General features: G+C 33.5%; 1 protein-coding gene across 5 annotated transcripts in view; it reads left to right on the top strand.

Annotated features, from left to right (window-relative positions):
• Positions 1-18,038, top strand: part of Mrp (Multidrug-Resistance like Protein 1) — a 35,509-nt gene that overhangs the window by 1,528 nt on the left and 15,943 nt on the right. For 3 of the 5 annotated variants that reach the window (XM_071782004.1, XM_071782005.1, XM_071782003.1), the window contains exons 2-15: positions 11,120-11,419; positions 11,593-11,730; positions 11,970-12,083; positions 12,219-12,418; positions 12,817-12,837; positions 12,921-13,106; positions 14,171-14,804; positions 15,143-15,289; positions 15,386-15,470; positions 15,556-15,755; positions 16,103-16,604; positions 17,284-17,461; positions 17,571-17,700; positions 17,821-18,037. In XM_071782004.1, coding sequence (XP_071638105.1) covers positions 11,120-11,419; positions 11,593-11,730; positions 11,970-12,083; positions 12,219-12,418; positions 12,817-12,837; positions 12,921-13,106; positions 14,171-14,804; positions 15,143-15,289; positions 15,386-15,470; positions 15,556-15,755; positions 16,103-16,604; positions 17,284-17,461; positions 17,571-17,700; positions 17,821-18,037 — 3,052 coding nt within the window. The remainder of the gene's footprint in view (positions 1-11,119; positions 11,420-11,592; positions 11,731-11,969; positions 12,084-12,218; positions 12,419-12,816; positions 12,838-12,920; positions 13,107-14,170; positions 14,805-15,142; positions 15,290-15,385; positions 15,471-15,555; positions 15,756-16,102; positions 16,605-17,283; positions 17,462-17,570; positions 17,701-17,820; position 18,038) is intronic. The other 2 variants (XM_071782007.1, XM_071782006.1) reach the window with 1 other exon arrangement.

The raw sequence follows: 18,038 nt of genomic DNA, 5'->3' as shown, positions 1-18,038 counted from the left end.
GATGAGACTATCTCAGAGGACTATCTGTATTCTCTCTCGTGCGCGAGATCAAAGGCAAACGGCATCGGGCGCGTGCGAAAATGCCTTTATGACAAACAACTTGATAATTATCGCGTTCACGCAATCCGCAAGAATAAAACGCAATTGCAGAAACACTTGGGACAAAATACAACGTCTTTCGGTGATGAGAATAGGCAATAATAGCCTTTAATTTTCGGCTCCGACTGAGGACACGCGCGACTGTAAGGGCCTTCGCAATGAAAAAAATAAGGAACAAGGAACAGATATTAGCGATTAGGACTAAGGAATCAGGAATAAAGCTAGTGTAGACAGCATTGATACACAGCTTCCGATAGGTTAAAAATCTATTGCCTGTGTTATTCCCTGTTTCTGTTGCCTGTGTTTTTCATTGTGTATCCAGTTTTATTCCTGATTCCTTAGTCCTAATCGCTAATATCTGTTTTTTGTTCCTTAACATTTTTCATTGCGCGGGGGCCTTAACCTCTCTGCTCGGGAATATTTTAAGAAGATAACTACGAAATATATATATATATATATATATATATATATATATATATATATATATATATAAGCGAGACGCGAGAGGAAAATAGAAAGAGGGGAGGAGATCGTTGGGTCAACTGAATAGAGAATCCGTTGTGTCTCGCTCGCCGCACACCGCTCGCTGTTGTATAATAGTTTAATTTCCTGAACGCCGCGCCGCGTCAAATAAAGCAGCTTACATCATCGGGCTCTTCCCTTCTTTTTCTGTTCGTCCGTTCGGCATACGGTGCAATTCTAATTATCGGAATGACCAATTAGTACGCATAGATAAGCTCGATCGACGAGCTCTTCGTAATTTCTCGCATAATTGGAACAAATATTTCTCTGTTTGCATGATCTCTTTATCAAGATAAGCTTAAAAACGCAAGTCAGTATTGGTCAGTATGTATGTACACGGAAAAAATTTTGCGATTGTTGAAGCGCAAACCGCAGATGAGTTTCGCGTTCACGATTAGAAACAAATGCTTTCTTTTTTTGGGACAGCTGCTCTCCCAAACTGCGACGACTGCGATCTGAAACCGTTGGTAATGCAGTTGGTAATTTGCATTACCAACGCTTTCAGATCGCAGTCGTCGCAGTTTGGGAGAGCAGCTGTCCCAAAAAAGAGAGCATTTGTTTGTGTGTGTGAAGCTAGCGTCTCATTTTGCGGAAACTCACAAATTATTGAGAGTTCTGACTTCCTTTTCAATAGTTCTAGAGTTCCTGCTAGTTTAAACAAAAAGTTCTGGCTTTTAAAGCCAAAAAACGCGTCAGTACAAACTGAGACGCTAGGTTCACGCAGCGTCTCACTTTGTCCTACACAAGTTCCACTACTGTATCTCATCAGATTTTGCGAGATCTATAGTTCTATAACAGTTCTATAAAGAGTTCTGCCATATAAAAGCAAAAAAATTAATTATAAAGTACTAAAAAAAATTACAATGTAACGAGTATACCGAGTTGAGACGCCAGTTGAAATCTCGGAGTTCCGATTTATGTAAAATATTTTTCGAGTAGTTCTGAGCATATTGAAGCATTTCTTAAAGAGTTCCGAGCGTTAGAATATTTGTGTTATATTTTAAAAAATTAATATTAACCGAAAAGTAATCATGACGGAAAACGATGAAATGCTAAGCGAAATCTCGGAGTTCCGGTTTATATAAAATATTTTTTGTATAGTTCTGAACATATAAAAGCAATTTCTAAAAAGTTCCGGGCGTTGGCAATGTTGTAAAATTTTTAAATAAATTAATAACGCTCGAAAGTCAGGAATTCATCGAAAATAGGTGAGACGCTGGCCGTATTTCGACAGTTCTGCGAATTTTATTATAATTTTCGTACAGTTCTGAACGTGTTCTAACGTTTTCTAAAGAGTTCTGGCGATAAACATTATTTAATCATTTTTTAAATAATTTTTATTGCTCGAGAAAGACGCATTTACGTGTATATGGGTGAGACGCTGTAGGAAATCTCGGAGTTCTGGCTTATATAAAATATTTTTCGTATAGTTCTGAACATATAAAAGCAATTTCTAAAGAGTTCCGGGCATTGGCATTGTTAATTTGTAAATAAATTAATAACACTCGAAAGTCAGGAATTCATCGAAAATAGGTGAGACGCTGGCCGTATTTCGATAGTTCTGCGAGTTTTATTATAATTTTCGTACAGTTCTGAACGTGTTCTAACGTTTTCAAAAGAGTTCTGGCGATAAACATTATTTCTGGCGATAATCATTTTTTTAATAATTTTTATCGCTCGAGAAAGACGCATTTACGGGTATATGGGTGAGACGCTGTAGGAAATCTCGTAGTTCCGGCTTATATAAAATATTTTTCGTTTAGTTCTGAACATATAAAAGCAATTTCTAAAGAGTTCCGGGCGTTGGCAATGTTGTAAAATTTTTAAATAAATTAATAACGCTCGAAAGTCAGGAATTCATCGAAAATAGGTGAGACGCTGGCCGTATTTCGACAGTTCTGCGAATTTTATTATAATTTTCGTACAGTTCTGAACGTGTTCTAACGTTTTCTAAAGAGTTCTGGCGATAAACATTATTTAATCATTTTTTTAATAATTTTTATCGCCCGAGAAAGACGCATTTACGTGTATATGGGTGAGACGCTGTAGGAAATCTCGGAGTTCTGGCTTATATAAAATATTTTTCGTATAGTTCTGAACATATAGAATGATTAAATAATGTTTATCGCCAGAACTCTTTAGAAAACGTTAGAACACGTTCAGAACTGTACGAAAATTATAATAAAACTCGCAGAACTGTCGAAATACGGCCAGCGTCTCACCTATTTTCGATAAATTCCTGACTTTCGAGCGTTATTAATTTATTTAAAAATTTTACAACATTGCCAACGCCCGGAACTCTTTAGAAATTGCTTTTATATGTTCAGAACTATACGAAAAATATTTTATATAAACCAGAACTCCGAGATTTCCTACAGCGTCTCACCCATATACCCGTAAATGCGTCTTTCTCGGGCGATAAAAATTATTTAAAAAATGATTAAATAATGTTTATCGCCAGAACTCTTTAGAAAACGTTAGAACACGTTCAGAACTGTACGAAAATTATAATAAAACTCGCAGAACTGTCGAAATACGGCCAGCGTCTCACCTATTTTCGATAAATTCCTGACTTTCGAGCGTTATTAATTTATTTAAAAATTTTACAACTTTGCCAACGCCCGGAACTCTTTAGAAATTGCTTTTATATGTTCAGAACTATACGAAAAATATTTTATATAAGCCAGAATTCCGAGATTTCTTACAGCGTCTCACTCATATACCCGTAAATGCGTCTTTCTCGGGCGATAAAAATTATTTAAAAAATGATTAAATAATGTTTATCGCCAGAACTCTTTAGAAAACGTTAGAACACGTTTAGAACTGTACGAAAATTATAGTAAAACTCGCAGAACTGTCGAAATACGGTCAGCGTCTCACCTATTTTCGATAAATTCCTGACTTTCGAGTGTTATTAATTTATTTACAAATTATACAACAATGCCAATGCCCGGAACTCTTTGGAAAATGCTTCTATATGTTCAGAACTACTCGAAAAATATTTTATATAAACCGGAACTCCGAGATTTCGCTTAGCATTTCATCGTTTTCCGTCATGATTACTTTTCGGTTAATATTAATTTTTTAAAATATAACACAAATATTCTAACGCTCGGAACTCTTTAAGAAATGCTTCAATATGCTCAGAACTACTCGAAAAATATTTTACATAAATCGGAACTCCGAGATTTCAACTGGCGTCTCAACTCGGTATACTCGTTACATTGTAATTTTTTTTAGTACTTTATAATTAATTTTTTTGCTTTTATATGGCAGAACTCTTTATAGAACTGTTATAGAACTATAGATCTCGCAAAATCTGATGAGATACAGTAGTGGAACTTGTGTAGGACAAAGTGAGACGCTGCGTGAACCTAGCGTCTCAGTTTGTACTGACGCGTTTTTTGGCTTTAAAAGCCAGAACTATTTGTTTAAACTAGCAGGAACTCTAGAACTATCAAAAAGGAAGTCAGAACTCTCAATAATTTGTGAGTTTCCGCAAAATGAGACGCTAGCTTCACACACACCATTTGTTTCTAATCGTGAACGCGAAACTCATCTGCGGTTTGCGCTGCAACAATCGCAATTGCGTCAGCAACTGCCCCGAAATTTTTTCCGTGTATATTTTATCGATATTCGACGCATTCGATAAATGAGACTTGTCAAACACCCGTGTGAAGTTAGCCCCCAACATTGAAAAAAAATAACTTTCTATAGCTCATTCAGACTGCAGTCCAAATGATGCTACAAATACTTTGAGAAGCGGTCTTCTTCTTCTTCTTTCTTCATTAAAAGAAAGGAGAAGAAAAATGCTTCGAAGTATTTGTAATGTTAAGTGGACCGCAGTCTCGATTGTTCATCGTTTGCATATTTTAAATTTTTGTTTGCGCACTTCTAGTTCAAACGACATTAAAAAAAGGATTTTAGGGGGGAGGTCAATTTTACATTAGCCTCCCAACTACGAGAAAATTGGATTGAAACAGTCTTAATCGATAAATTTTTGTTTGCACATTTACATACAATTCGATTTTTCGTTTGCACATCCTTAATAATAAAGTTATAAACAAATAAAGTTGGCGAGTGGTCAATTGCAATAACTCAGCTCGGAATAACATAAAAATTACTCATGACAGTAGTAAAGGGTAACACCACTTTAGAAGCCCGAAAAATAGAAGAATTTTTTGTGATTAAAAAAAAAGTAAATCAAAGCCGTGGCCGTCAGCCACCTGGGGTTTTTAAGTCCACTCCATGTTATTTTTGTGTTCTAGGCTTTCAAAAAATCCCCAAAAATTCTGAGTTACTTGTTAACATCTCTACTACAATATCCAATAGGTTTTAAAGCCAAATATTAAACTTAATGGTGTATATCAAGTGAAATTTGAACACAAATGGGGAAAAATGAAACTTTGTTTGAAAATTTATAACTTTGCAACAAATAAATATTAATAAAAATAATTGCAGTTTTGTATTTCAGACTATGACCTTTGAGAAGAATGTAGTCTTATTTGGGTCGACTCCAAAAAGTATAATTATCTTAACAAATAAATATGATAAAATTTTAGAGAAGTTTATTTGTATGCTGAATACAGAGATAAATAAAGTTTAACTTTCTTTTGCTTAGAAATAAATTTTTATTGGAAAAAATTGTTAATTAAATAAAGTATTATTACAAATATAACAGAAAATTAGATAAAAAGTAAAAAAGTATTGTATTCTCTCCATCATTTTGTAAATAATACTTTACTAATACTTTACTAATGATAGAAGTACTTTATTTACCAAAAACTATTAGAAATATAGTAAAAAAAAAACATGTACGGTAAATACTATAACGCCGTCATCCATCTGAGTCGTTTAGGGCACAGACTTAAGGATGTTCTGGCTATACAATCCCAGTCAAGAGTTATTTCAATTTAAAATTGTACCATGTAAAGGACTAAATAATGCTAGTTAATATGATATTTGACACTACAAATAAGTATATTTGCACATTTTGTAAATTTTGTGATTGTCAGCAAAAAACTTTTGGACGTGAATTTTACCTGAAACAAATTGTAAGAAACGACAAAACGTTACGTACATTAGTAATATTTTATGTAGGAGACACCGGGGCGAAGTCGTCACTATTTTTTTGTGATGCCGATTTTTAACAACAAAAATAATTTTAGTAAAATGTGGTATACCGTTGTAAAGAGTAAACCACGTCTGTAAAGTTGGCCCCCCTTTTTCAAAATTCGAAAAAATTTATTGGAGTTCTGGATGCCCCAGCAATAGAGTTCTAGAGTTCTCTATATTTTTTAAAAAGAGTTCCGTCATTTAAAGTGATGAAAACACCATTTTAAAAACGGGGGGGGGGGCTAACTTTACGGCGCCCCCATCTTTGAAAAAATAAATTTTTTCTGGTAGTTTCGGAAAGATTTCGATGAGTTCTAGAGTTCCCTATAGGTTTTAGTAGGAGTTCCGTTCAAATAAGCCCCAAAATCGATGTCAAAGTCGAACAAAAAATTTCTCCATTAAAAAAAAAATCAATTTTTATGGTAGATTTAGGAAGATTTCGATGAGTTCTGAAGTTCCCTATAGGTTTTATAGTGCTACGACGAAAAATAAGAGGTATGAACGTTACAGTTTAAGAAAGGACGCAGCAGTTTTCTGGAAATATTAGAATCTTTAGATGGCACGGATGCGAATACAGGTATATTGGTTATGCAACGGCAGATAGGAGATACGGGAAGATAACCAGAGAACGCGCGCACGCGCGCGCGTGGAGGAAATAAATGTTGCTTCGGAGGGAACGAGAGAAGAAGAGCTGGGAGACAATTTAGTAGGGGAGGAGAGGAGCAATGCTGAGAAATTTGCCAAATAAGGAAGAGGAATGGAGCATTTCGAGGGCACAGAAGTTTTTTGAGTTAAATTAGGAATGAACTCAAAAGATCAGGAAGATTAAGATTAGGAAGATAATATATTGAAAGAGAAAAGAAAAGAAGAGGTGGAAGGGGCATACAGGGAGGTGTGATGAGTTCGGTAGGGGGACATAGGCAAGTATAAGTTAGGAAGCAGGAGTTTTGTTATTAGTCGAGTTTATTATATGTAGGTGTAAATATTTGAGTGTAAGGGTTTTACAGTTAAATTGAGTATTGTAAGATGAGAGAGTTGCGTTAATATTTTAAGGTAAAGGTAAAGAATTATTAATATGTCAATATGTGGTTTGAAAAATAGGAAAATGGTTGTAATATTAAGGTAGAGGTAGGGATAAAGAAAAAGAGAGAATTATGTTTTGTAGTTTTAAGATTAGGCTTTGAGTTTCGCACGCAGATATTATAGAAGATATGAGTTTAAGGTATATGATAGGTTCTGGAGTATAAGGTTTATAGAGAGAATGCATTAGAATTCAAGTTTTATAAGTTTTAGGATGCAAGAAATTATTTTAGAGATAAAGCGAGATAATTGGTTCTTCCTGGATTAAAGGAGATTTGAGAAAAATTTAGAAATATATGGAATATTAATATTAGTTGCGCGTTGTTGTATGAAGGTGTGTGGGTGTGTGTGCGTGCGCGTGTGCGTGTGTGTGCGTGCGTGTGCGTGTGTGTGTGTATAGGTGAATAATGTCCGTTTCTTGGCCTACTGCTGAAGCGGACTAGGTTCAAATATTTTTGAATTTAGGTTGTGAATTTAACGTGCAAATAATGGATTTAGTCGTTTAGGGCTTAAGGGATGGTTTTTCTAAAAGAAATTTAAGAAAGTACGGAATAATGAATTAATAGTTGCACGCGTTAAGTTAAAAAAGTTGGTATGAGTGTGTATAAGGTATATTGTAAACCAAGTCTATTTCTTGGCTTTTTGTAGCTGAAATTAAATAAATCTATCTATTAACTAGCATTATTTAATCCTTTACACGATACGAGCACATATGATGCATGTCGTAACTTACAAAAGCATAGAATTTTACCCAATTTTAAATTGAAATAACTTTTGTCTCGGATTGTATAGCCAGAACATCCTTAGGGTTCGAAACACTAAAATTGACATTAAAGGAATTATCGTAATTTTTTAAGTTAAAGAATTTCTAACATTCGAGTTTTGAAAATTTTTGAAAATTCTAAAAATTCTATTGATAGTTCTGGATAGCATCTCAAGAGTACTAACGAAAGTTATTAACACCCCAAAGCTCTAAAATCAACATTGGAAAAGTTATTGGAGTTTTTTTTATCATGGATCAAAAAATCTATAGTAGTACCCGAGGGGTGAAAATTTTTTTAGAGGTCCGGCAGTTCTGTTGGTAATTCTGGATAGTACCCCAAGAGTTCTGAAGATTATCCTTATGAATTATATCGCTAAAAGCAAAATTGAAATAGTTCTTATCGATTCTGTTAGCTGGATTGAGAAATTTTTAAATGCAAAAAATTTTTTTGGAAAAAACTAATGTTTTCTTTGGAGTTTTAGGTAGCACCTCAAGCATTCTATCAAAAAGTATTAAGGCACAAAATCGATCCGAATTGGGTAAATGTGTATAAAAGATCAAACCTCACCGATTTTATCGCTACTTAAATATGTTGTAGAGGAGGTCTTTCTGCGTAATTCTACGCAAAAAGAAAGTTGGGGACGGCATTGGTTCAGATGAAATAGCAAATTGAAGTTTCACAATTTTAATACTTTTTTAAGATATTACTAGACATCACAGACGCGCGCTACGCGCGCGTTATTTAAATTTAATATTTTACTATTACTATGTAACACACTATATTACACTATATTACACTATTAACCACACAACTGTCAAAATATGCCATAATAGCCGCTTTTTGTAAAACTTATCTGGACACTTATTATGGAACTGTTACGAATGGAATCCAATCAAAATTATTCTATTTTTTCTACAAAACACAATAGAAATCTCTTGGAAATAATTAAATAATTCCGATCAGAATCCGTTCCGAATAATTCCATAAGACGTGCCCTAAAACAATTTTAAATGTTCAATAAATAAAGATTACAGTACACACTTAACCGTTAACAATATATACATGAAAAGTCAAAACACGCGATCTGTGCAATGACAATCGCTCACGAAGTAATAAGCGTAGAGAGAGAACCAATCGACATCGCGAAAAAGCGACAACAAACTTCGATAGATTCGAGTATCGATGACATTCCTTTTTTAGAAGAGGAGGATAAAGTCACATTAGTTCTTAAGAGAAGTAATTTGCTAATATGTGTATATAGACAATACACATGTAGGCGGGGGAGGGGCTACCGATCGAATTGACCAATTTTTCACAATTTGTTAGAAGCTTTCACCATGCAACTACACGAATTTCTTGCAGCCTTGTTAACGATAATAATAAGTTGGTCAATTCGATTGTTGACAAAATACTCATGACTTTCTACACGAACCGTGGTGTCCACGGCGTGGTCCACTCCAACCCATCCCGCTTGCAGAGGAGGGGCAGTAGCCCCTGTTCCGCCTACGTGTGTATTGTCTATACACACATATCAGCAATTAAATTACTTCCCTAAAAAAATAACATATATTACAGCATATACAAACTTTAATGTCAAACTTCAATTTGTTGTATCTTAATTCTAAACTAATACCGTCCCCCACTTTTTTCTTGCGTAGAATTACTCAGAGAGACCCCTCTAACATATTTAAGTGGTGATAAAATCAGTGAGGTTTGACTTTTTATACACATTTACCCCCGAATTGAAATTAAAAAGTTATCGCCAATTTTGAATCATAAATCGTGAAAGTTGGCACAACAAAACTTCGAACCGCTCTTTTTGGGGTTAAATCGCTAGAACTCTTTCTAACCTATCAGGAACTCTTGAACTCTTTGGGTAAGGGGCTAGAGCTCCAATAATTATAGCAAAATTCTAAAATTGAGGTGCTAACTTCACAGAGGTCTTATCGAGTACGATTCAGAACTTCCACATTTTCGACCAGAGCTCGTGATTTTTAAAATGCTTCGTAAAAGTGTATTGATTTAAAAAAATCGATATTTCGGAAACTGTAATAGTTAGAGTCTTAATTTTTTTCTTGTCTTATCGAGTGTGATTCAGAACTCTAACATTTGTTACCACAGAACTTGTTTTTAAAATATCTTTGATATTGGAAGTACATTTTTTAAATTAAAAACCGCGGAATGCTTCCTAAAAAGTATCAGGAACAATGTGTCCTTCTCAAAGAACCTTACAACTATGCTCAGAACTATCCTCAGATAGCACACATGTCTAAAAGATGTCTAAAAGATGTCGTAAAGATGTCTTTTAGACACGTGTGTCTAAAAGATGTCTAAAAGATGTTTTTACGACGTCTTTTAGGCATACGTGCTGTCTGGGTCACAACTCAATTTGTAAAAAATCGTAGTTGGCAGCTCCATTTTTCGAAGTCAACTTTTATTATCATAATGATCGGAACTATTTCTAAATATTGTCAAGACCTCTTCCTTTGGTTCTAAATAACTTAGAACTCTTAACAGAACTACGATATCGTAATGTAAGGATGCTAACTTTACACACCTAACGAAATATGTAATACAGGTATTACTTGACAAGTTAATTCGATTAACTTAAATCACCGGCCCTTCATATCTCGCTTCGCTCCATTGCCTTTATTTCGTAAAGTTGTGACGTAAATAACGATATTTCCCATCATTTTTCTTAAGGATGATTTTGATTGAACTCCGATTATCTTAATCTACTTATAATTAACTATCAAGTAACACCCAGTATTATTTCATTAATGTCGATAAATTATTATTTTTGTTAACATATGAGAAAAAGAAGTTCAAAAGTTCAATGAATTATGTAAGATAATTAATTTGAAATTAGAAATTTTGCCGATTGAATTAATCGCTGATTAAGTTAATCGGATTGTGGTTAAAGTCGTTCTGAAGTTTTAAAAGCTTTAAAACATTTTTTAATTAATTGTATCTTGAAGAATTCTGTTAAATTAAAATTAAGTTAATCAAATTAATTTAAATGGACCCCAACTGACACTCGTGTTTTCACATCGTTCACGAAGGAACAATGATGGATCAGTTTACGTGTGTGACACGTGTAGGTACACCGAATGCATTTATCTTTAATTTGGTTTATGTGGGACGTTCCACACAATTTGTGACCCTTATAACTAATTCTGGTATCGATTTTTACATAATACGATAGATTCATAATTTGAAAACTTTTTAATTTTCAAAATTGTACTTCTCTTAACTACAAATTGTAAGTCTATCGAATTCCACTAAAAGTTAATTGAATAATAGATCAGCTATTCGTCTATCCGAAGCTAAAATCTTCTTTCCTCTTTTTAATGTATAATTGATATTTCTACTGAAACAAAAATTGACTCTAAATTCGTCGTTGAATCTGTTATTAAAGTTAAATTTGTAATTGTTAAATTGTTAATCGTGGCATTCCATAATAGAGAACGAAATAAAAAAGTCTATTAAAGCGGCGCAATAGAAACTTAATATTTGGTCGAAATTTCTGACTGTTTTAGGACGCTAATCTAACATGGTACACAAACAATCCAGATCTAACAGAATGCTTCCAAAAGACGATATTAGTATGGGTGCCATGTATATTTTTGTGGGCGTTTTCGGCGATGGAAGCGTATTACTTTTTAAATAGCAAAAGGAGAAACGTCCCATACACGTGGTTATTTATTTCTAAGCAAGTACTTACAGTAGGATTAATTTTACTCTCCATAGTCGACTTAGGAGTGGCGATACACGCAAGTACTTATCGTACGGTCCACAATGTTGATTATTGCACACCCATTGTAAAAATTGTTAGCTTTGTAAGTATAACATTATTTTTATATTAATAGATCTTTAAATACATTTTTAAAATTATTTTTCCATAAATTTTTTTAAAATATTCTTCCCATTTCTGCTTTTGTCTATAAAATAAATTACTTAGTTTTGTAAATTCTCTGTACAATGTTTGACTTAAGTTCTCTAATTATTTCAGACGTTAGCATCGACTTTAATGCAATACAATAGAAAACATGGAATGCGGACGTCAGGTCTTTTATTCCTGTTTTGGTTTTTCCTTACAATATGTGGATGCGTCCAATATAGAAGTTTTGTAAACGAATTCATTAAAGGGGTATGTTGGATTTTCATAATAGCGAAGCTAAAAACGCATTAGAAGCAATTTAAGTGTAGATACACTTATAAACAACATTTTCTACATTATCTACATTTTCTACATTAAATTTTTTATAATTTTTTACAATTTCTTCGATCGCAACAGTATATCTCGTATTGTTAGCCTCTTATGATATTTTACAAGAAAGCTAGTGATTGTTATAATGCGGTTCATAAAGAAATAATTCTTATTTTTAGGCAGAACCGACGTACCCATTGGTGTCTTATATGATCTACTATCCGATAGTAGTGATATTGTTTGTACTTAATTTTCTGGTCGACGCAGAGCCTAAATTCTCTGAATATCCTACGGTAATATCTCTTGTATTGATTGATATAATACGTAATACCATTTAATGTATATTAAAGCGCATAAATATGTAAAATCTTAGAATTAAAACTGTAAGAAGCTATTGACAAACAATTTTGAAATATGTTCACTCACAGGTTGAATCGCCATGTCCAGAACAAAGTTCTTCTTTCCCTTCGAGAATTATTTTCGCGTGGTTCGATTCCTTAGCATGGAAGGGTTTCCGAAAACCGCTCGAAACGTCCGATCTGTGGTCCATGAATCCAGAGGACATGGCCACGGAGATCGTACCGAAATTTGACAAATACTGGAATAAGAACTTGAGAAAGACAGACGAGTAAGTTTAATCGATAAATCTCTCTGTACAAACCAAGGTTTCCTGCAATCAATATGAGTTAGTTAAGCTTCTTTAAAAAGCGTTTATTTAAAATTACGAGAAAAAAATAGGGAATATTGACATTAACACGAATCATGTAAATTCGAAAGAAATATATTAAAAATGTTAAATTGTTGATAATGTACACATGTAGAATTGTTACTTTAGAAATTTTTTAAATCGGCCTGTTCGTGATAATACATTTTTAGAATATATTGCTGCATTATCTTATCCGCTTTATGGCTAACCGCATATTATTTGCATATACCTCATGTTGAAAAAATGTTTAGATTGCGGTATAACGTTCTTTGACAAAGTATTTTTTAACAACATGTTCATACATTTCTTGTGCTAACAAGGCTGATTTGGACTTACTTTAGGTAGGATGTGTCGTATAACATGTCTCGATTATTTTTATCATTTAGCCTAATAAAAACATATATAACAGACGTTTTTTATACAGAGTAGAAAGTGCAAAAGCGTCGTACCGAAAAGCATCCGGACAAGTGGACTTTAACAGTGGTCGGAAAAAGAAAATCGCCTCCATCTTACCACCTATCTGCAAAGCTTTCGGAGCGACGTTCATGTTCGGTGCATTCCTGAAACTGATTCAAGATGTTATGACTTTTATTAGTCCACAAATATTAAAGTAAGTACACACAAATCCGAGACTGTTGACACAACATTCTACAAATTTCAAAAAAATACTAAGTTCTAGTAGCACTTTCTACAGTTCTACAGTTCCTGATAAAAATTTAAAAAAGTTCCCCATTTTTTATATTAAAAAATCGAATTTCAAAATGTGCTAACTTCGGAAATCTAACATAACACCCTCCCTTTTAAAATATCATTTTTTATAAGAGTGCCGATAGTTCTATTCGAGTTCCATATATACATTTTAGATCGGTATTTCACTAATTAATTTTTAAACAATTTTTTATATCCGCCCGGTACAGGTTCTCTACAATTTTTCTTTCTAAAGCATAGAACTCTTAGAAAACTGTTGATAACTACCGTTAAAATTGCGGAAAATTATCAGCATAACACATTTTCACTAAGTGCCGTGCTGGTCGTAATTGTTAAAAATTGTTTAAGATATTGTTAATGGGTTGAACTCTTTAAAGATAATTATTCTAAAAAAGCATAGAACTCTTATAAAACTCCTGAAAACTACCGTTAAATTGTTTAAAAATTATTAATTGGTGGAATATCGATCGTATATATGTGTAGAACTCGAATAACTATCGGAAACTCTTATCAAAAATGATAATATTCAAGGCGTTTCAGTACTTTAGAGGGGAGGATGTCATGCTAGATTTTCGAAGTTAGCACGAAATTTTTTTAATTTCGATTTTTTAATATGAAGAATGCGGAACTTTTTTAATTTTTATCAGAAACTGTTAAACTATAGACAGTCCTATCAGAACTTTTAGTATTTTTTTGAAATTTATAGAATTTTGTGCCAACTTCATACACTCCATAAATCCTGGTTTATATCTCTAATTTTATTTTGTATTTTATGAAATAAACATGAGATAAAACGTTGATAATTTTACAAAATTGTTCTGATTTATCGTAATATGTTTTTTGTAATAATAATAATAATAATAATAATAATAATGATAATAATAATAATAATAATAATGATGATATAATAATAATAATAATAATAATATGATCTTTGTAATGCATCCCTTTTACTATATTTTTTAGGCTTTTGATTGATTTTACCGAAGGAGAGGAGCCAATGTGGAAAGGATACTTTTATTCTGCATTACTTTTAGTTACGGCAATACTTCAGACGCTGGTATTATCACAATATTTTCATCGTATGTTTTTGGTCGGGCTGCGTATACGTACTTCACTAATCGCGGCGATTTACCGCAAGGCGTTGAGACTGTCAAACGCGGCGAGGAAAGAAACCACGCTCGGCGAGATAGTGAACTTGATGTCCGTAGACGCTCAAAGATTCATGGACGTAACCGCGTACATAAACATGATCTGGTCGGCACCCCTGCAAATAGCCCTAGCTTTATATTTTCTCTGGAATATATTAGGGCCGGCTGTATTCGCTGGTTTAGCAGTTATGATCATTCTTATTCCTGTGAACGGATTGATCGCCAACAAAGTGAAGACGTTACAAATCAGACAGATGAAGTGCAAGGACGAGAGGGTAAAGTTGATGAACGAAGTACTTAACGGTATCAAAGTGTTGAAGCTCTACGCATGGGAACCTTCATTCGAACAGCAGATACTTGAAATTAGAGTCAAGGAGATTCAAGTGTTAAAAGAAGCAGCGTATTTGAACGCTGGTACGAGCTTTATATGGTCATGTGCACCCTTTTTGGTACGTTTCTTTTTTGAAATAACGAATTATACGTTATAATTAAATTAAAGACCTCAGAAATAAAGATCTTACGGGGCGCTCGTAACGTGATCGCCTTTCTCTCATCTCTCTTTTTTTTCCTTCTTTTTTTCAGTAAAATCTTTTATAACTTTTAGTATGATTTTAAAAGTTTTACAGTATATAACTTCACTTAGAAAAAATTTGTTGTCAAAATATGTGCCATGAAATGGCAATAAATATTCTTTCTTTTTCATTTCTGAAGTTTTCAGTTACTTGAATTAAATATTCTTTATATCTTTTTTATATTATCTTACCTTTTCATAAATGTACCTCTACAGGTATCTCTGGTATCTTTTACAACTTATGTACTTATAGACGAAAAGAACGTCCTAAATAGTACAATTGCCTTCGTTTCGCTCAGTTTGTTCAACATCTTAAGATTTCCACTGTCCATGCTGCCTATGATGATTGGTAATATAGTTCAAGTAAGTAATGCATATACATGATTTTCGTCTACTTACTTTAGAAATGTGCATTTATGTTAAAAAGTCTGACTGATATTTTTGTATACACGTTTACAGGCTTACGTCTCTGTAAAACGTATTAATAAATTTATGAATATGGAGGAACTGGATCCTAACAATGTACAGCACGATCCGTCCGATCGTAAGTGTAAAATTTTCTGTTTTAAAATAATATATGTCTGCATGGTGTATATATCTACAGTAAGCATTTTATCCCATTGATTTAGCACACGCGTTAGTAATTGAAAACGGTAGCTTCTGTTGGGACAGCGAAGAAATCGAGAGACCAATACTACGAAATATCAATTTCCATGTAGAACAAGGTCAATTAGTAGCAATAGTTGGTACAGTGGGATCAGGCAAGAGTTCCCTTCTATCCGCTCTGCTTGGCGAGATGGACAAATTAAACGGGAAAGTAAATACAAAAGTGAGTATTCTTTCGTTGAAGCAGAAACATGAAATATAGAAGCAAAATTTACATTTCTCTTATTACAAGAACAGTAATAAAATTGAAGAAGAGAAAGAGGAAACCTTTCACAAGTCGCATTTATATAAGTAGCCTTCTTCTTATTATAAAAGAATTTAAGGAAAATGTAGTGTAAATTCTAAAATACATGTTTTTATTATATGCATCTAAAAATACAATATCAGACTGTAACTCTTAATTCAGTATTGATAAAATCATAAATATTTTGTTTCTATACATATCTCAGATTAAATAGATAAAGATATTAATTAGGATTTGAAGATTTTAATACTAAATATTTCTCTTAGGGGTCAATTGCATACGTCTCGCAGCAAGCGTGGATCCAAAATGCCACGTTGCAGGACAATGTTTTATTCGGAAAGGCCTTGAACAAATCAGTATATAACCGTGTGATTGAAGCATGTGCATTGACTCCGGATTTCAAAATGCTACCCGCGGGTGATCAAACGGAGATCGGGGAGAAAGGCATAAATTTGTCCGGCGGTCAAAAACAGAGAGTAGCCTTAGCTAGAGCTGTATATAACGATTCGGAAAATTATTTCTTAGACGATCCTCTGAGCGCAGTGGATTCGCACGTAGGAAAACACATTTTTGAGAAAGTGATAGGTCCGAATGGCCTATTGAAGAAGAAAACTAGAGTACTTGTTACGCATAGCATCACGTACTTACCAGAGGTCGACAACATTATTGTTCTTAAAGACGGTGAGATAACAGAGAGTGGAACCTACAAACAATTACTGGAGAAAAAAGGCGCTTTTGCCGAATTCTTAGTACAGCACTTACAAGAAGGTATCTATTAATAATTTATGCTCTTGCTGCGTACTTTTATATTGTACTTATTATATAAATTTATTGTTACATTTTTCCTGGATTTAAGTTGGAAATCGTAAGTCCGCGAAAAAGTAATTACAATTCCTTGTCCTACTTTGTGTGCTTGCATAAGAAATACTATACTTGCGTGTAGCGATCGCTACAATGAAATATTTTTAAGTCAAAAGTTTTGCTATCTCTTTGTTTTAAGATTCTGCTTACCGACAAAGTAGTAATGAACAATTTATTTAGAATTAATTTTTCCTAATGTAATTAACTTGATATAGGCGCTTTTGTATGATATAAAATTTTCTAACGCATAAAAAATTACATTTATATATTATAATTAAAATATGTCTTAATACAGATAATTATTACTTTCCAGCTTTTTTATATTGAAATTTTCTGAAGTTATTGAATTAGGATGTTTGAATTTTTATAATATTATATTTCTATAATTTTGGATAATTCTATTTTTAGTTTAATTCCAACAAGAACGATTTCAATTCTCGTCTGATTATCCATTTTGTACTATAGTTAAAAATAATTAAAATGTACGCATGTGCGAGTTTTTTTTTAATTTCTTCCCATTTGTACAATGATACAGCTTGCAAACAATTTATCATTATTCTAAAATTACATGACGAATTTGAAACAGTGCACGTTGATGACGGTTCTGAAGCAGATTTACGCGAAATTAAACAGCAGCTCGAATCAACAATGGGAGCGGACGAGCTACAACAAAAGTTAACTCGAGTACGGTCCAGAATATCCGAAAGTCTAAGTGAATCCGGTTCTGTAACCGATAGAAAATCACTTAATGGTTCTTTGACAAGGTATGATTTCATAAATATAATATTCCGTTACGTCAATTTACGTCGTTCGTACGGCGATTCAAATACGCGCAATATTAATTTGAAAATAATATACGTTGTGTACTGCTAGGCAATACTCGACGGAAAGCCAGCAGTCGGCGAATTACGTGCATAGCAATAGTACAAAGGAGAAAGAAGCATTGAAGCCTAACAACGTCGGAGAAAAGCTGATAGAAATCGAGAAAGCCGAAACTGGAAGCGTAAGTTGTGCGAGACATTGCTAATAATTAATTGTTAAAAAGACAATACATCTTCACAATTTGCTTTTTAGCAGGGAATAATTGCTTTTATACTTATGTATTGTATTATTTTTCCGTCAGGTAAAGTGGAAAGTATACTCTCATTACTTGAAATCCATTGGATGGTTCTTATCGATATCGACGATTGTGATGAACGCGGTCTTTCAATCGTTCAGCATTGGCTCGAGTGTCTGGCTCAGCGTTTGGTCGAATGATAATTCCGTTAGGAATGACACATTAGATACGGCGAAGCGTGATATGTACCTCGGAGTATACGGTGCACTTGGTTTCGGTCAAGG

Source organism: Temnothorax longispinosus, chromosome 6 (assembly GCF_030848805.1).
Source record: "Temnothorax longispinosus isolate EJ_2023e chromosome 6, Tlon_JGU_v1, whole genome shotgun sequence".
Taxonomy (NCBI): Eukaryota; Metazoa; Arthropoda; class Insecta; order Hymenoptera; family Formicidae; genus Temnothorax; species Temnothorax longispinosus.
The sequence above is the reverse complement of the archived record's forward strand: the minus strand, read 5'-3'. Positions and strand labels throughout refer to the sequence as shown.